Here is a 19,221-nt window from a genome sequence, read left to right on the forward strand (position 1 = left end):
CTTACCCCAGCAGGCCCTTTTCTTACATCCTTACACCACATGTAGCTCTTTGTCAGAGAAAATATTCGGGGACTTTCAACAAAAGACTCAATGATGTCTGAAATAGCTCAGGAACAGACATCAAATTTTACTCAATGGTGTTTAAGATTGTATAATTTCTTTCCTTTACTGCATTTTTAAGGCATCCCTGGGCTTCCACTTACAGGTTCAGCCAGCGCATGCTGCTTCCTTTGCAGAATGATAAATAAAAAAAGGAGTCAATAATTTGAAATATCATGCCTACTTCCTAGTATTTCAGTGTGTCTAGTAGCTCCAGAATGACACCCAGCTGCAACCCATAATTTTAATGGCATTTTCTACTTTTTAGGGAGACCCTGGTAAGGATGGTGCAAAAGGAGATCCAGGCCCAAAAGGCGAGCGTGTAAGCGATTTCAAAATGTGTCCAGAGACTTCTTTCAAGGAAGCCTGAACCCTGAATCTTCCCCCATACAAAATCTTTTTGGTTTTTTGGAGACTTCTAACTCACTGATGGGCTTGGTTTCTGTTGTTCCAGGGTGAAAACGGCACCCCAGGTGCTCCTGGGCCTCCTGGTGAGGAAGGGAAGAGAGGTGCAAATGGAGAACCCGGGCAGAACGGAGTACCTGGTACCCCTGGAGAAAGGGTGAGCTGTGGTACACGACCTTTTGAGCCAAGATAGACACAGAAAATTCTGAAGTTCAAAATACTTCCAGGGGACATTTGGCTCCATATATCTTCTCAGCAAATTCCAGATGTGAAACTGGGTTACAAAACTGGGAAGAATTCTTATCTAGTTTCTCCTCTGAATTGCACCTCTTGGATCTATCTCAGTTGGAAAAAAATTAATTTCTTTCAGTTTTTGATATAGAAGAAGCAGTTATCTTGCATATCTAGAAGTTTTACCAAAAGATTTTTGCTGAGAAGTAATCATAAACTATGAGATCTACAAGGGGAACAAATAATCAGAATTTCAAAATGACTTCTCAGTTAACAAAAATAAACAATCTGCTCTGGAAAGTGAAATTGATGTAAATTCTTCTACATTCAAGATACATCTTTGTGTCAACATCTCTATTGCTAATACATCTGCATCATCAATAACAACAATATTGTCAGGATGTCTTCTGTGTTCTAATATTTCAGCTGCAAACAAGTTTTTTGGCTAGTTTATTAAATAATTTTCAAAAAAATTAATAATTCTCACAGAGAAATCCACTAACTGTTTTATTCAACAAAATAAATAGCAGCACCATTACAAATTTTAGATTTCTGTTCCCATCAGAAACAAAGGAAATTGTGCTGATCTATTTGTAAATCCTAACTTAATAATTGATTGCAATATTTGCTGAAGCTATGAGTAAACCAAAGATGCATAGTGAACTAATTAATCATATTAAACATATAAAGGGGGTTGCAAAATACAATTTATTATTCAAATTTCTTTTATAAAGATAGTAGCAAATATATTAAAACAATTTAACAGAGCTCTTCTCAGTATTGAATTAGTGGAAAATAACTGTCAGTACTGAATGTGATTTTTGGTTTTTTATAGTACTTTAGAAATCTCATAAATAATGATGCAGGGACAGCTAAAAATAAAGGAAGACAGGGTATAATTTCAACAGGAACACTAAAATCAAACGCAAAATAGTCTGCAGTCCTTCTTACTACACTGAAATGCCACTTTCATCTTTTTTTTCCCCCATTATTTTTCATAAAGCTAAGTCTAATGGTAAATTGTTTAGAAGACAACCCAGTTGCTATTACCTGTGTCATACTGCCTGTGATCCATAGTTGGTTTTTGATCTGGCAGGGCTATTGCTAGTTGCTATTACCTGTGTCATACTGCCTGTGATCCATAATTTGTTTTTTATCTGGCAGGGCTCCCCTGGCTTCCGTGGCTTACCCGGTAGCAATGGACTTCCAGGCGAAAAGGTATAAGTCTTCCTCCAAAGGAGTCCTCCAAACTTTTGGAGAATCCATGTGAATTTGGATGGACAATTTCAGATTCTATACGATGCTGATTCCCTTGCTGTGAATCTCCACATCTCTTTCCAGGGTCCTGCAGGTGAGCGTGGCAGCCCAGGCCCCCCTGGCCCCAGCGGACCTGCAGGAGAGCGTGGACAAGACGGAGGCCCAGGGCTTCCTGGAATGAGAGTAAGACAGGACATCCCTGAGAAAAGGGGATAAACTCTGTTAGAGATGACTCATCTGAGCTGATGTGATAGAGGAGTGCAACCAGAAATCCTTTCTATGAGTTCCTTTAGGCAGTAATAGCATCCATTCATGGTGGGATGGGTAACGGAGCAGAGTCACAGGGCACTCCCAGGACACTGCCACAATGGAGTCAGGCAGCTTTGGGAGGCTCCCAGAGCATGCCAGGCCCTGCCATGAGAAATGCCTCTAATGTGAGTCAGCATTGGGTGATTAGCTCTTTACATTTCAGCAAATTCTAACACTACATTCTAGCAATGGAGGGGTTTTATTTAAATATGTTTCTATTTCAGTTATTATGTAAATAGACTTAAATAATTAAATTAGAAATTAATTTAAGTATTTCAATATACCTGAGTACTATATTTTTGGCTTAGCTGTAATTAGAGCAAATAAGCTGTTGGTCAGTTTTTTACAGTACATATCAGTAAGATTTCAGAGATGGCCTATTGTGCAGACAACATCTAAGTGTGCATGGAACAACATTCTAGGAACTGTACTAAGAATTAACAACTCCTAACAACAAATATATTGACATTCAAAAGCCCAACTGCAGGCCTTTAGGAGCTAAAGAAGATTTTATTGGCAAGGAAAATGAACTATTTAAAATAGAACAGAAATAATATTTAGGAATTTCAACAAGTTAATGAAAAATGTTGCACATTGTGTTGGTAGAGTTGTGTAGTCAGAATTGTTGAACTCCTTTTTTTGCATCTAAATATAGTTTTCTTCCCACATAATGAAAGGAAATTTTTGTGCTAGCTGATTAATGCCCGATGCTTGCTTATGTAGAACTCTCAGAAAAAACAATAAACCCATAATGACAGAATTTGTTTGTTTTCTCCAATTTTCCCCCTTCACAGACTGAGGGAAATGGAAAGACTTTTAATCTTTATTAAAGAGGATGATAAGAAGCAATAGTTTTTATATATTCATATTTATTAATTGAAACTTTATAATGTGCATTTTAAACTGAAGTATAACACTCTTTTTTTTCTTCAATTTGCAGGGCTTGCCCGGAATTCCAGGAAGCCCTGGAAGCGATGGGAAACCTGGCCCTCCTGTACGTACACTGTGCAAATATTTTATCCCAGTCCTCCTGCTGACCCAGCCCTACCCTAATCCCACAGTATCCACATGACAGGTTGTTATCACAGCCGGATTAATTCCCTCCTCTCTGCTTGCTTTAACTACCAGAGCCCTTTTTATGCTGCATCATTGCAAGAGCAGCATGCAAACTCTGTCATTTGGTGCTGTGTAAAATATGGAGTAGACGGGCCACAGTTGCAGTACAGAACACATAATGAGTTTTGAGCAGTGTCTCCCCCTCACTCAACGTTGAATGAGTCCTGGGAATTGCTTTATTTCACCTCACAGATGCCACATCTTCCTTTCTTTTTGCTTTTCCCAGGGCAGTCAGGGTGAATCTGGACGCTCTGGCCCACCTGGCCCTCCAGGTCCCCGTGGCCAGCCAGGTGTGATGGGTTTCCCTGGCCCTAAGGGCAATGAGGTGAGTGGGATTTCTCCTCTTCTATGCTGATGCTTGGTGAGTCAAATGTTAAACTGAATTGCTCCACAGTGAGGCTAGCTCATGCTGCTGCTTTAGATTGGTTTTAGTTTTCCACTGACCAGAAACAAGTATTTCAAATGTAGTCTTTCTTTTTTGTAAGGGTGCACCAGGCAAGAATGGAGAAAGAGGCCCTGGTGGACCACCTGGACCACCTGTAAGTTTTGCTAATATTTTGTTTAATAATGACACGGTATTAATAATAATTTGATGAGTCTTACAAAAGTGGTATCACTCTCTAACCATAGCCTAATTTTGTCTTTGAATAGGGTCTTGCTGGGAAGAATGGTGATGTTGGCCTTCCAGGTCCTCCAGGACCTAGTGTAAGTGTGGTGGGCCCATGTGAGACAATGATCAGGGGTCTGGCAGCTACAGATAGACACTGGGAATTTAGCAGAAGGAACATATTTTTAATGATATGAAGAAATGTCCTTTTATGAAGACAAATAAAAGAGCTCTTCTTTGCCATTGTTTTAATGAACAAATATTCCAAACTTTGGTGGGAGAAAGTTGAGTCAGGTATACCTGGTGTAGATTTAAATGAAAAGTCAATTTAGAGCTCTTGGTCTTTTCAAGCAGAAGTGAATTGTTGCTCCCTTTAATGTTTATGGCATTTCAAACTCCTATCAAGTTAAAATGTATCTGCTGAATCACATCTAAGAGTTGGAGTGAAAAGAGCAAATACCACAACACCAACATACATTGGTTTTTGAGTTTGTGCAATGTCATCATCAGGTCACAATAAGGAGGTGTAGATTAGAGGTGGTGAGGAGGTGTTTATATATTGAAGTGTTCTCAGGCAAGTTCATGGATTTTCTTCCTCATTTGTTTGATTCTAGGGTGCTTCTGGAGAGAGAGGAGAACCAGGACCAGCAGGCCCACCTGGCCTTCAGGTGCTGTGTGTTTATTGTTTTCTGATTCTTTTTAGTAGACTAACACAAATACACAAAATTTTTTAAAAAAATGTATCTGAACATTTATATTGGAGTGCCAGATATCATCATATTTTGAATATAATAGAATATAACATATTAACCACTTGACAAAAGTTACAAGGAGTGAATTGGCCACACATCTTTGTGTCAAAGTCAAAAACCTGAAGATGGAAAAGGCGTAACTTATCTGTGTAATATGGATACTACTGTTCCTTCATATAGGGATTGCCTGGTGGACCAGGACCAGCTGGAGAGAATGGAAAGCCTGGAGAACCAGTAAGTAGTAATTCCCTTTTTTTTCGACTAACAAAAAATTAATGAGAAGTTCTTGCTAAATTACGTTTTCAAATTCAGACAGCTCTCAGCTCTCCTCAGAGCAGCAAAGTAAAATTCATGGCTAACTTACATTTATTTTCTCATAACCAGGGGCCAAAAGGTGATATTGGAGGACCTGGATTCCCAGGCCCTAAGGTAAATAATGAAGCAAATTTTGTAATGACATAAATTAATTAACAAAATATGAGCCTGAAAACAAAGAATAACCCATTTTTTATCACAGGGTGAAAATGGTATCCCAGGAGAACGTGGTGCACAAGGTCCTCCAGGACCTCCTGGAACAAGAGGTGGACCAGGTCCTGCTGGCACAGAAGGTGCCAAGGTACCCACAGAATGTCTTCCTTTTCTGCTATTTTGCTACCATTTGGGTTAATTTTGGTTTTTCTAATAATTTTTTGGTACTCCTTAGGGTCCTCCTGGCCCACCTGGTCCCCCTGGAGGCACAGGACTGCCTGGCTTACAGGGAATGCCAGGAGAAAGAGGAGCTTCTGGAAGCCCTGGACCAAAAGGGGAGAGGGTAACACACACACACTTTTGATTTTATGTGGATTTAATGTTAGTGTCCTACAAGGCACTGGGTTTGTCCATGTCTTCACTTTGGCTGATTTCAGAGGTGCAGACTGTGTAGCAGCACTGTTGATTTAGCAATGGGATGTGGGTCCTAGATGTTGAAAAATATGGGGTTTTCCCTCAGTTTAATACATGCTAGATACTTTGCTGCATTGGGTCTTTTGGGGGATGGGTACATCAAAACTGTTCTAATTAATCTAATTAATGATGAGAATAGTTCATACCATGGGAAAGGCAATTTGGCCTGGAGTTCAGTTTTGAATCAATTTGGGGTTTTTTCCTCGTCAAAAGATGTAATATCTGATGCTGAATACTGGGCAAAATATCATCCCCAGTTTCATCAAGGAAACCTGGCTACTGAGAGACCCTCAGTATGAGATCCTTCCCCCCATTTAGGCTCACCTCCTCATGCTTCCTTTTTGCTCATGGTTTTTATGTCTTAAACTTCCCAGGGAGAACCTGGTGGTAAAGGTGCTGATGGCCTTCCTGGTGCAAGAGGAGAGAGAGTGAGTACTTAAACATCCAACAGTTTATCCATCACCTTTACACAGCCAGCTCTTAGAACAGGAGTAACCTCGCACTGAATAATACGTCTACAACAGCAACAGTTGTTATCTCATTGTGTTTCATTCCAGCAGTGCAAAACTGGGTTTGTAAACTAAATTAGGCCTAATACTGGTTTTTGTGGTTACTACTCCTTGGGTAAATGTAATGGAATTTTTTGGAGAAAGATTGGGACAATGTTTTAGAAGGAAAAGTAATCATATGAAAGATGACCTGACTGATGTTATAATGAATCACAAAAAGACATTGGCAGTAAATATTCTCATACAGAATATTCCTACAGGTTACTAAATATGATATATTTATACATCTATATAGCAAATACACATAAAATAGCCACTTGAAATACATACATCTATCAAATCACTACCTGCAGGCAGTATATACATGAAAGTAATGAAGGATGACAAATATACAAATGCAGCTTGGTTGAGTTGGAGGAAATATAAAAAATTTATTTCACACCATAAGGTACAGATTAAATTTTCAAGAAAGAAATAAGTCAGGGAGCTACTCAGGAGATGCTGAAGAAATGTGGATCAACTATCTGACTGAAAATTAGGGCAACAGGTCACTTTTATTGTATACCAGCGAAAGAGATCTATTAATTTCAGGTGGTTTTGGATGAGGTTTGGATGGTGGGGAAAAAAAAAGGAATTACTCAGCTGTAGATATCTCACACTGCAAAATGGTGTGATTTCAGAGCGTCACTCTAAAATATGGTGTGCAAATGCACTTTGGCACTGTACACTTGTTTCATTTAAGTATCTTTGGCAATCTGTTTACACTGAAACATAAATACTATTGACCAAAACAGAAGAGTTAACATTGTCATGTTTTGATACAAAATACGTCATTTTCTCATTTTCCAATTGTTTAGGGCAATGTAGGTCCCATTGGCCCTCCTGGTCCTGCTGGCCCACCTGGAGATAAGGTAAAGCATCCTCACAAAGGGGTTTGGACTGTAAGGAGTCCCAGGGGTGGCTGTCTCAGGGGAAGATGACAAACACCCCGTGACCATCCTTGTTCCCTGCAGGGAGAGACTGGCCCAGCAGGTGCCCCTGGCCCAGTGGGTTCCCGTGGAGGTCCTGTAAGTGACAAAACTTTTCTTCCTGTATAACCTTACCATGGCTCCTCTGGCCTGCTTTAGGTATCAGTGCTGCACCAAACCTATCAGCAGTACTTGTAAATTGGGTTGTAAATAAACCAAGCACATTCAGCTCCTGTTGATTCTTGGACTAAAGGCTTCAGAAAATCAGGGCTTTTAATGTTGCAAAGGGGTCAGAGGGCTGTGGTGACAGGGCAAGGCAGGAGTGTGAGCAATAGTCATGTCCATCTTGATTTAAAGTTAAGTAAACTTTCAAAAATACTCTTTTTGTATTTATTTTTTTTATATTTAACACTCTGGGATCTCAGTTGAACACTCAGGGCTCATACAGGTGTAGCTGAGTTAAGTTTACCACATTTTAGACAATTATCAGTTAATTGCTGAACAGCTGTGTTTAGTACCTTGGAGCAAAAGTTGTTTTGGATCAGATGTGTGGGGTTTTTCTCCAAAGGTGGTAAGACAAAGAAACTTCAGCAGCCTTAATAGCAGCATTCTCTAACTTTTAAAGTGAAGTTTATCTTTCTAACATCTTCCATTGCTGACATGTGGTTTTCCACAGGGTGAACGAGGAGAACAAGGTCTCCCTGGGCCTGCTGGCTTCCCTGGAGCCCCAGTAAGTGTCTGCACTGCTCTTCCTGCACAGCTCAGGCACACATAGGGCAACATGGCTTTGTCCTTCTCCTCCTGCACTGGTAGGGCAGTAGAGTTCACTGCATTCACACTTCATTTAATATTTAAACTCCCTTCAGACAAGTACCTGGATAGCATTTCTTGTCACAGTATCATCTGCTTTTTATTTTGAGTGGTTATATAACACTATAATTTTTCTACAGGGCCAAAATGGGGAACCTGGTGGGAAAGGAGAAAGAGGCCCCCCTGGTCTGAGAGGAGAGGCTGGACCCCCTGGAGCAGCTGGTCCACAGGGTGGCCCTGGTGCCCCAGTAAGTGTTCGCTGTTCCTTGTAGCTATGGAGAGGTTTCTTCAGCCCTCCCTCAGCCTCAGTGGGCCTAAGTGCAAGGAGATGAACTGCCTGAAACTTACTGGCACTTGCTATAATTTTAATCTTTATCAAATCCTTTCCTTTATCTACTTCCTTCCATGTAGGGTCCACCTGGTCCCCAAGGAATAAAAGGAGACCGTGGATCTCCTGGTGGGCCTGTGAGTATCTCTCCAACTTAGTCACTGCTAAATGCCTCTATTTATTAAAACAAGTGTGACCTAAATGAAAAATAAGAACTTCAATTACTATAGTATTGACAGTTCACAAATATTTAAGGTGTTCTAGAAGTAGTTAATTAAAGTAGAAGTCTTTAGTGATCTGGATTACCTTGATTTTAATATAAGGTGCCAAAATAGCTTTTGACACAATGACCCAAAGCTCTACAATGGCTTATCTCAACAATTATTAAATTTACTTGCCAGCTTTGCCAACTATCTCAAATCCCATTAACTCAAGTTTGAGGAGGATATATGACCTCCTCTTACCAAAAAAAAAAAAATTTGACTTTTTGTTCCCTATCAGGACAATTAATTCAGGTTTCAAACAAAACATGACTATAATTTAAACACAGCAGGTATGTAAAAAACAATTTGTTCCTGTTTTTCCAGTTTTCAGAAAATAACAAAAGTATTAATCTCTTCTAGGGTGCTGCTGGTTTCCCTGGTGCTCGTGGTCTACCTGGTCCCCCTGGTAACAATGTAAGTTGGTTTATCCCCCTTTTCTTTTAGTCTTACTTTGTGGATACATTTAGACATGTATTAATATATTATGCAAAAACATTCTGAATATGATGGTTGCACTTCAGGAAAAAAATCTGCAAAAAAGAGTTTACCCTCCTTATGGTATGGAATAGAAAGTAGGATTTTAATTAAGGTACCATTAGAGTCAATGCAATTCTTTCCATTCATTGGCTCAGCTAAGACTATAATGGAAGACATTTCACTCTGCACATGTCCAAGACACCGTATTAAAGGCATATGGCAGGAGTGATTCAAGAAAGCAGAAGGGCCTGCAGCCTATTTCCAGTTTCTGTAGTAGAGCCATGAGTAAGGAATGTGTACCCTGTGTTGGATGCATTACAGGCACTGGGCATCCAAAATGTGCAGGTGTGTGTCCAGACAGCAGGGATAACAAATGCCAGCTGTGAAAGTGCTACATGAAAGGATTCTCTTATAACACCAGATCAGATCTGGGTGCACAGGGCTGGACCCCAAATCTGCCTGCAGGCAATGACTCAGGTCTCGCTGGCTTTCATGAGACCAATGCCAGTGCATGTGTGCAGCTCACGCTTTCCTTCTTAAAACTCCTTACAGGGTAGTCCAGGTCCCCCTGGTAATGCAGGGCCTGCAGGCAAGGATGGGCCTCCTGGACCCCCCGGTAGTTCTGGTGCTCCTGGAGGTCCAGGACCTGCTGGAATCAGAGGTGAGCCCGGCGCACCAGGAGAAAAAGGGCCCCCAGGAGCCCGAGGAGAAAGGGTAAGTGTCCCTTCAGCCAGGGACTGTTCCACCAGGAGACAGGGATTATGTCTGTCTGGAACAAGCAGACACCTATGGACTGTTGAAGATGCTCCCACTGACTTCAGTGACCTTTTCTCAAACAGGGGGCTCCAGGTGAGCCAGGTCCTCAAGGCATCGTTGGCGGCCGGGGGAACACGGGTCTGCCGGGCCTGCGTGGCCCCAGCGGCCCACCCGGGATGGCAGGGGCCAAGGTGAGAGCCCTTCACTGCACCTACAGACTCAACCCTAACACAACCCCTAAACCCAGCTGCTAAAATTAGCCTAGAGAGGCAAAAAGTGCTAAAAATAGCTTAGAGACAAAAAAGTAAGGCATGTGTTGGGGGTGTTGGGGGGTTTAAGGCTTTCTAGTCCAGAGATGAGAGAATTTACAGTTATTTGTGTTTACACGCAGAAGATCAGGCTTTAAAATGTCTGGTATCCAGCTGCTGTGGGATGTAAGGTTGTCTTTCAGATTATACTATATATAGTATGTATCTAGGAGTATATTACCCACTTCACACACTTTGGGAGGGTCATGAGGAGAAGGAAGCTGTGACCTCTCCTGGGTACAAGATCCAAGTCATAGTCTCACTTACCACTTATTGTTTATCCTTGCTTAATTCTCAATATGTTTCTTGCTTAGATACTATGACCCAAACAGAAAAGTACCCTCACCTCCCTTCAGAAAAGGTGAGGTGAGGCTTGGTTTGTATTTTATCACTTATGTAGCGATAGACCAGCATTTTTTGGTTAACAGCTTTGGCCACTGTTTTTGGGCACATAAGAGACATACCTGTTTATTATTTCTTAGTTGTCAGTTAATGAGGAACATTCAATGGCCTTGCATGAATATTACCAGCCATGAAAAGAAACAAGTTTGGCCAAGTTTTTATCTCTTGTTTTGTGTATTCACAACCAGGAAAGCCACATTGGCCCATCACTTCATTAGGTCTCCAAAATCCCTGCATAGTTAATAAGATGTAAAATACCCTGGTATCTCCTGAGAACATTCTCTGCAATGGAATCCCTTCCTTTTTTGTTCAGGGTGAAGACGGTAAACCAGGCACCAACGGTATCCCAGGAGAACGCGGTGCTCCTGGTCCCCAAGGTCCTATTGGACAAAGAGGCTTACCTGGAGAGCCTGGCAGAGATGTGAGTGGATGGGATTTCCCTGCCAGCTTGTGAGTTACAAATGGGAGCTTCTGGGAGCAAATATGCTTTAAGGTTCACAATGCAGGGGCCTGGCAGATTCTGCCCTCCTGTAAGGTGTGGCCTCCTGTCCCTGCCGTCCCCTTCTCTGCCTGCAGACATCATCTGTCTTGCTTGGAACTGCACTGCCTGCAAAATAATGCAGGTCTCACAGGTCTTTTAGGAGCCACTCCACTTCCAGGAGCTCTTCGCCCTTGAAAACTCTTTCTTTGATGAGAATTGTTCAAGCTCACTGGGAAACAAGCTGTCTACTGTCTGTGAAGTTTATGAACAAACTGTGCCACTCTGTTTTGCAGGGTAACCCTGGCTCCGATGGCTTGCCTGGACGTGACGGATCCCCAGGAGGCAAAGTAAGAAATCCCCAGTATCCTTAGACTGCCCACCAAATGAAACATGAACTACATGGCAATATATGTAAACTATATGCTATGTAATTTGATCCTTGAACCTCCTGTGCTCCACTGAATATACTCCTTATATTGAGTTCTATAAAACATGGTATTTATTACCCCTTACTATCTGCAGGGTGACCGTGGTGACAATGGCTCTCCTGGCCCTCCAGGACCCCCTGGCCACCCTGGACCTGCAGGTAATGCTGGTGCACCTGGAAAATCTGGTGAAAGAGGATTTCAGGTAAGACCAAAGTAAATGGGTTACTGCTTACTTACATACCCTCCCTAGGCAAAGTCCATTTCATGCAGGAATGAAGAGGAAGTTTTAAAGAGTTTGTTATTGTCAGAGTTTCTTGTTATCAAGGACTGGTTCTACAAGAATATCCAGGGGAAAGACATCTCAGAGTTTATGTTCTGACAACTTGAAGAAATTAAGCCCAAAATTAATGTACTCCATAGAATGCCAAAAAGCACATCATCCCACCAGGCCCTGTCCTAATTTCCATCCCATCTGGTGCTCATGCAGCACAAGCAATGTGTTATTTATTTAAACTAAGGGAGTAACTTTGGAAGCTCTCAAGTTATTTCTCAGGAGTGCTGACACCAGCACAGTGAGCACCTCAGTGGGAGAGGGGAGAAAGGCTGTAGTGCCTGTGTACTGATCAGTGCCTACAGGCAGCTGAGAAAGGCTGACATTGGTACAAAAATGGCCTGGCCAGGATTCTTGCTGATTCTAGTGTGTGTGGAGCTTCCCCTTGCTTCCCAACACCTGCTGGCTTTGAACATACAGCTTATCTGGAAATAAAGAGGTGGGCTTGGCAGTTCCAAGTGATTCACACCTTCTCATTCTTACCATGTCACAGGGTCCACCTGGCCCTCCTGGCTCTACTGGTCCTGCTGGTGCTCGTGGTCCCGCTGTAAGTCATATCTAAAGTATTTGTGATGTCATCCATTCGCTTTTTCCTGTTATATGGGCAATGCTCTTATCTCCTCCTATCTTCCTTTTATTGCAAATCTACACTTACAGGGTCCTCAAGGTCCTCGTGGTGATAAGGGTGAGCCTGGTGAACGAGGCAGCACTGGCATAAAGGGTCACAGAGGGTTTCCTGGTACCCCCGGTCTCCCTGGTCCTCCTGTGAGTATTTTGCATTGGATTGGGAATTACAGCTGATCTCAGTTTTGGTGTTCAGGCCCAAGATACCTAATTAACCTTAGCTAATTTGATGGGAATGTATGTAAATTTGATTGTCAGATGTTTCAAAATCCAGATTCCCTGAATCAACCTGACATAAGCATAACTAAAGAACTGGAAGAAGCTGTTAGGAAGTGAAGATGGGTTTACTACAACCTTTTCAATAAAAACTTCTTATATATTCATTTATCATATAAGCAGGCTATTCCTCATTTAATTAGGAAAGAAAGAGGTAGGGGTTGGAATGCCTATGTCTGTTAGAAATGTATTCTAGATAGACAACTAAAACTACTCAGAGTCCAAATACCTCTCTTCTGCCATGTATCTTTTATACTGGGGCAAAATGGGCAAGAAATTGTAAACTACTGAATTTCAGACTCTTTCTATCCCTTTCTTACCCTAAAACATGAATTAACATTTGAACATAGCTAAGAGAATTGAAGGGCAAGAATAGAAAGGGATGCCATAGATTTTTATGACCAGGAAAGATTTAAGAAGGGATTTATTCTAAAAAAATGTATGAATACCCTCCATGATACAAGTGAGAATCAAGAAACCAAAGCTCACTCAATCAACATACCAAAGATAGCACCAGTACCGACCTATTCAACAAGACAATAGAACATGGAGTCTAACATATAATATGAAGAAAAAAAAAGATAAATTCTCATTTGATGATAGATAACTTTTAAATAAATGGCTTAGTTCTTTGCACTGCACACGCAAAACAAATCTGTAAATGTTTTTGAAATCATGAATGTTTATCAAATTATTTCAATAACATTACTGGTAATATTATTAAAACTGCAGCACTTTGGCTATAGCTATGTATTTTTATGAATATTAGGGTTCATCCAAAGCTCATTGGTGTCAGTTGGCTTTCTTGCATTTTGGATAGCACATCTCTATATGAAAACATATTAGAGAACATTCAATATTTTTTTCTGATTAAAGAATGGCCACCATCCTTTCATGTCTGACATAGCCTTTTTATAAGGATGTGTTCTGTATATTCTTGAAGACATTTTCAATGTCTTTATTTAAGGCACATGCTGGTAGTTGCAAGATATTACCAGGAGGTTTATGACTGACTTTTTTTTTAGGGTCCCCTGGGTCCACAAGGTGCTATTGGAGGTCCAGGAGCTTCAGGTGCAAGGGTAAGAAAAACTCCTTACTTAGCCTAATTGCAAGTAAAATTCAGACTGTTTTTAGTTAAAATAGACATAGATACAGACATAAATTTTAATGGCCATCTTAACAGACAGCAGCTGAAGAAAGAAAAAAACACCTGAGAAATCATACAGAAATATTTGAAATACCTCACAATGTATTTCTGAATTATCTGATAAACTGTTTTGTGTTCTTCATTGTTCTAGGGTCCCCCAGGCCCAGCTGGGCCACCTGGAAAAGATGGTACCAGTGGCTACCCAGGTCCAATTGGTCCTCCCGGCCCCCGCGGTACCAGAGGCGAAAGTGGCCCTGCCGTAAGTAAATGGTGCAAACTCACACAAGCAAATCTTTGGGAATATTCATGAAACATAGGATGTTCAACTCTAAATAGCTCCCTCAGGAACTCTCTATTTCATGGACAAGATTTGTGGCAGGAGGTTATCTAGGCTAAATCCAAAGCCGTGCAGCTCGTTTGCAGTTTGGTGTAACTATTGATGCACTGGGTGCTGTGTTGGTCTCAGCTGATCACTGACTTTTCTGCATACAATGGAATCTCCTCATCTCAGTTTCCCTTTGAGTCTAGGGAAGCCATGGAATGGGATTCTTAGACTGCTCTAGAGAGGCCAGAGCTGCAGAGGTGTCACTATCACAGTCACCTGCTAAAGCCAAGAAATGGTCATTCTCTGGATTTTAGTGGAAAGGGTTTCTTCTCAAAGCTCAGACATAAAGGTGGTCAAACTTGACAAAATGAGGGGGGAAAAAATACAATTTTAAGAAAATAAAGGCCTGGAAAATCTATTAAACAGATGTTTATACATCTGTTTAATTAATGAATAAGTAAACTACATATCTGTGTAAGAACGGTCATTTTTTAAGACTAGGGTCCACACAGACTTTTAGTTTTAACCAGTTCACTATTTTTTCAGGGTCCACCAGGGCAGCCTGGTCTTCCTGGTCCTGCTGGACCTCCTGGCCCATGTTGTGGTGGTGGTGCAGCTGCCCTGGGTGCTGGTGAGAAAGGTCCAGTTTCCTATGGGTATGAATACCGAGATGAGCCCAAGGAGAATGATATCAATCTGGGTGACATCATCTCTTCAATGAAATCCATTAACAACCAGATTGAAAACATCATTAGTCCTGATGGGTCACGGAAGAATCCAGCTCGCAACTGCCGAGACCTGAAGTTCTGCCATCCTGAGCTCAAGAGTGGTACGTTTAGATTTTTTTTTCACCACTGATAGCAGGTCTTGGGCATTGTTTTGGTTTTTTGGTTTTTCTAAATTGAGAATTTAAATGTGGATACCTTCCATTAAAATTTTACTTTTTTTCAAACAAATGTCATGAAAAAGATGATAAATGTAAAAGCAATTTTAAACATAATTAACTATGCATTTACACAGAATATGTATTTGACTTCAACTCCACTCATTGTGTCCTTAGAAGTGAACATATGTTTAAATCATATTAGGGGAAAAAGAAAAACATTACAAGTTCTAAATTTATTCCAAATTTCATTCCCCTTACAGAATTCACATGAACTCAGTATCTTTTTGTGTCATCTTATTTTCTTTGGCATCTCTTCAGTCAAAATTAGTACATTTCCTGATTTGGCTCAGAAATCTGTCATAGAAATAAGGTCATCATGCAGTCAGGTTCTTCTCCATATATATTAAACCCCTTAATATTTTCCCTTATCTCTAGGAGAGTACTGGGTTGATCCTAACCAAGGCTGCAAGATGGATGCTATTAAAGTCTACTGCAATATGGAAACTGGTGAGACCTGCCTCAATGCTAACCCCAGGACTGTGCCAAGGAAAAACTGGTGGACCAGTGGAAACAGTGGAAAGAAACACGTTTGGTTTGGAGAGTCTATGAATGGAGGCTTCCAGGTGAGAAATGAGCACAGTTAGCAGCCCAGACTGTGCAAACTAAAACATACACACCACACTAAAAGATAATTCTAAATTAAACTGAATGAGACAGTTAGTATGTGAAAAAATCCTGATGTGGACTGAGCCTAGACATTATTGAACAAACACACTGCCTATGTTGGTACTCTGCAGTTCAGCTACGGAGATCCTGAGCTCCCAGAGGATGTCTCCGAAGTTCAGCTGGCCTTCCTGCGCATCCTCTCCAGTCGTGCCTCCCAGAACATCACCTACTACTGCAAGAACAGCATTGCCTACATGGACCACGACAGTGGGAATGTTAAAAAAGCTCTGAAACTCATGAGCTCTACAGAAAGTGAGATCAAGGCTGAAGGAAACAGCAAATTCACATACGCTGTTCTGGAAGATGGCTGCACTGTAAGTAAACAGGAATTTAGTGCTGTAGTTAATAAATAATTCCCTCTAGATGACTAGACCCATAATAAAGGAAGAGAGCTTTTCATGGCCTGGGTAAGGAAAGGACACAGCTACAGCTAGTAGAGGGAACCTAGATTCTGTACACCAGAAGAGCAATTCCTGTAGCAACTGTAGGAAGTGAGGTGCACTTCCACTTAAATCTGTGCTTTACAGGTCTCACCTTTAGAGTCAATGTCAGAGAAGTCACAGCCACCCAGTTTTCATCCATCCCCTGTCAACTCTAAAACAAGGCTAGCTGGTTGAAGCCATGGGCTGTGGTTATGGGAAGGGGCAAACACAGTAATTTTGCAGATCCATCATTGCTTCCCTGCAGCAGAATGTCCTGGAGGGGAGGAGGAACATCCCTGAGTGTGCTGGTCTGACAGCACCTGCAACCTTTTCAGTAACAAATGGACAACTCTAACACTGTCCACGAGTTCTCCCCCCTGGGGTCATTTCCACAGAGATGGCAACCAGTCTTCAACAGGCTGAGAGGGTTTGTTATTGCAGAAATAGGAAATCTGAAATCTGATAACCTGAGGGATGACTGCCATGTAGGCCAGCACTCGTGTCTCTAACAATATTTTCTTTTGTGTTTAACTTCACAGAAACACACTGGTGAGTGGGGTAAAACAGTTTTCGAATACAGGACGCGCAAGACCATGAGGTTGCCGGTGGTTGACATTGCACCATTAGATATTGGTGGTCCTGATCAGGAATTTGGCGTGGACATTGGCCCAGTCTGCTTCTTATAAATCAAAGATCCTGCTTTTTCTGAAACCCCAGCAAACAGATTCACACTCCAACTGTGCTCCTTTGTTTCAGCCTTGTCAGCTAGTACAGGTGCCCATCTGTATCCCAGTTATTTATTAACAAAATTTCTGGGGGAAAAATCGATTTGATACCAAGGGTTTTTGGTTTTGTTTTTTTTGCTATTACACAAAATACAGTAAAAATGCTTTTTTTTTGCTCTATTTTTTTTACTGAATTCCATCTTCAAAACATGTCTCCGTGGTGCTATAATGAAACTTCAACACTTAATAAAACAACACTGTGTTCTATTAGTTGAATGTTAGCCAATTTACAAAGCACTGATTGCTCCCAGTACCAAGGTTTACCCTTTTTTCAAGATGCAGTCCATAAAGCTAGAATGACCTCCCTGTTTCAACTACCTCAACATGGACAGAAACTGGGATGTGTCTGATGAGTCAAACCAAAAACCAATCAATTCAATCAAAATGCATTGGACCCAGTGGTCAATTCCAGGGATTCATTTGGTACAAAATTGTTATGTCTGTACTGATTAGCTGTGAAAGGTACAGTTTATCTTAAGAGTTTAATACCTTAATGTCAGTAGTCACCATAATTTTATTGTTGGATTGTATTTTGTTGTCAAAGGTGCTTCTCTACTTTCCTGTCATTGCTGGTCAAGACCACTAAAATTAGGGAAGTATAAAAGACTAATATGATGGTGCTAATGTATTTTTCACTCCTAACTCTGCAAGTCAGGGTTATTGACTTGCTCAAAAAAGCAAAAAGTTAAAGGATTTAAAGCAATTGTAAATGTCTCCTGTCAAAGATTGTCATTGGCATGTCATAGTTGAGAATTCTCTCCCTTCACTCTGTAAAAGTCAATAAAGATGCAAAATTGTGAATTTCTTCTGTCACATTAACACATTTATAGTGTTGAAGGTTAACCATCTTTGTAAGCTTTTATATGGTTGTTGGTCTATTCCTTACAGAGACACATAATAAAATATCTTAATAAAATTTCTTGTTGTTTCATAAAACTGACTTCTTTTTTAATTTTACCTTTTGTGCCTTCATTCAAACCTGTCATCACCTGAAGGTGCAGCTCATTTGCAGGACACCAGAGCTTTTTCCTCTGTTGGAGTCCGTGGCACGGGGACTATTTCAACATCTCCTTTCTGAACTTTTTAAATTGAGATTATGTTTAAAAAAATTCAGAACATGGCAGAAACCAGCAAACCCTTCTCCAACAGAAGGGCTTTGCTATCTAATTAGACCCTACTTGTAAACAAATTATAAACACCTGTAACTCATTCCTCACCCAGTGTCCTCTTCATTGGCTTGTGGAAAAAGCAGATTTCTTTTTGCTGTTCCTAAAGATATTGTCCAATTCCTCACAGAACTGACAACAGCTTCACAAGAAAGCTGGTCTGTTGTTTGAGGTGTTCCCTTTGTGCACACAAATTCTCCCTTGGGGCAGGGTTTAACACAGGTGTTTTACAGGTGATTCTCATCTGTAATTCAGCACACTCTTCATGTTCCTTTCATATTTATTTCATACATTAAGAAGCATTACCTCTGATTTTCACACAGGCTGAATTTCTGAATTTACAGCAGGTAAAATAGGCAGGCTAAAAACAGTCTAAATGTTCTGGTACTCAGATAGCAATTCTGCCCAAACAGGCTCCTTGAGGATATTCTGAACTCTGCAGCACCTGACTGAAATCACACCCTTCAACAAAAACTTTCAGCTCCCAGCAAGCAAACTGTGGTGCACTGGACACAGTAATCCAAGATTATGTATTTCTTTCTAGCATAAGCACACCATTTGGACAACAACATCTATGGATTCCCTGTTTCTCCAGCATTTTCTATTTCGGCCATTGAATTGCTGATTGTTACCCTTTGTCATGCTTTTTAAACTATAATACAAACATTGTCTAACTATCATTTTATTATATTTATATATTTTACTATATATATTTTTTACTGTATATTCTTTACTATATATTTACTACATATTTTACTATATATTTACTATATTTTTGACTGTATATTTTTAACTATATATTTACTATATACTTTACTATATCTATTTTATTTATACATTTTACTATCTATTTTACTATAATTTTCAGCCATGAAAATGATGATTTTTAAACTATAAATCATGATTTCTAAACTATAATACCAACATTGTCTATCATTTTATTATATTATTTATTTTACTATATATTTTACTATTTTTTACTATATATATTCTTTACTATATATTTACTATATTTTTTTATATTTACTATATACTTTACCATATATTTTTACTATATATATTTTATTATATTTATGTCTTTTACT

At 40.3% G+C, this 19,221-nt stretch overlaps 1 protein-coding gene across 3 annotated transcripts in view; it reads left to right on the top strand.

Annotated features, from left to right (window-relative positions):
• The window catches only part of COL3A1 (collagen type III alpha 1 chain), a 48,987-nt gene extending 31,081 nt beyond the window's left edge, over positions 1 to 17,906 (top strand). For 2 of the 3 annotated variants that reach the window (XM_030951795.1, XM_030951796.1), the window contains exons 19-51: positions 368 to 421; positions 554 to 661; positions 1,900 to 1,953; positions 2,077 to 2,175; positions 3,242 to 3,295; positions 3,644 to 3,742; positions 3,903 to 3,956; positions 4,069 to 4,122; positions 4,639 to 4,692; positions 4,957 to 5,010; positions 5,161 to 5,205; positions 5,294 to 5,392; positions 5,480 to 5,587; positions 6,093 to 6,146; positions 7,085 to 7,138; positions 7,241 to 7,294; positions 7,872 to 7,925; positions 8,146 to 8,253; positions 8,417 to 8,470; positions 8,957 to 9,010; positions 9,626 to 9,787; positions 9,913 to 10,020; positions 10,853 to 10,960; positions 11,314 to 11,367; positions 11,543 to 11,650; positions 12,273 to 12,326; positions 12,437 to 12,544; positions 13,705 to 13,758; positions 13,978 to 14,085; positions 14,698 to 14,980; positions 15,473 to 15,660; positions 15,835 to 16,077; positions 16,725 to 17,906. In XM_030951795.1, coding sequence (XP_030807655.1) covers positions 368 to 421; positions 554 to 661; positions 1,900 to 1,953; positions 2,077 to 2,175; positions 3,242 to 3,295; positions 3,644 to 3,742; positions 3,903 to 3,956; positions 4,069 to 4,122; positions 4,639 to 4,692; positions 4,957 to 5,010; positions 5,161 to 5,205; positions 5,294 to 5,392; positions 5,480 to 5,587; positions 6,093 to 6,146; positions 7,085 to 7,138; positions 7,241 to 7,294; positions 7,872 to 7,925; positions 8,146 to 8,253; positions 8,417 to 8,470; positions 8,957 to 9,010; positions 9,626 to 9,787; positions 9,913 to 10,020; positions 10,853 to 10,960; positions 11,314 to 11,367; positions 11,543 to 11,650; positions 12,273 to 12,326; positions 12,437 to 12,544; positions 13,705 to 13,758; positions 13,978 to 14,085; positions 14,698 to 14,980; positions 15,473 to 15,660; positions 15,835 to 16,077; positions 16,725 to 16,871 — 3,093 coding nt within the window. In that variant the 3' untranslated portion in view covers positions 16,872 to 17,906. The remainder of the gene's footprint in view (positions 1 to 367; positions 422 to 553; positions 662 to 1,899; positions 1,954 to 2,076; positions 2,176 to 3,241; positions 3,296 to 3,643; positions 3,743 to 3,902; positions 3,957 to 4,068; positions 4,123 to 4,638; positions 4,693 to 4,956; positions 5,011 to 5,160; positions 5,206 to 5,293; positions 5,393 to 5,479; positions 5,588 to 6,092; positions 6,147 to 7,084; positions 7,139 to 7,240; positions 7,295 to 7,871; positions 7,926 to 8,145; positions 8,254 to 8,416; positions 8,471 to 8,956; positions 9,011 to 9,625; positions 9,788 to 9,912; positions 10,021 to 10,852; positions 10,961 to 11,313; positions 11,368 to 11,542; positions 11,651 to 12,272; positions 12,327 to 12,436; positions 12,545 to 13,704; positions 13,759 to 13,977; positions 14,086 to 14,697; positions 14,981 to 15,472; positions 15,661 to 15,834; positions 16,078 to 16,724) is intronic. The other variant, XM_030951797.1, reaches the window with a different exon arrangement.
• Positions 17,907 to 19,221: the final 1,315 nt, after the last annotated feature.

This window comes from Camarhynchus parvulus, chromosome 7, assembly GCF_901933205.1.
Source record: "Camarhynchus parvulus chromosome 7, STF_HiC, whole genome shotgun sequence".
NCBI classification, from domain to species: Eukaryota; Metazoa; Chordata; class Aves; order Passeriformes; family Thraupidae; genus Camarhynchus; species Camarhynchus parvulus.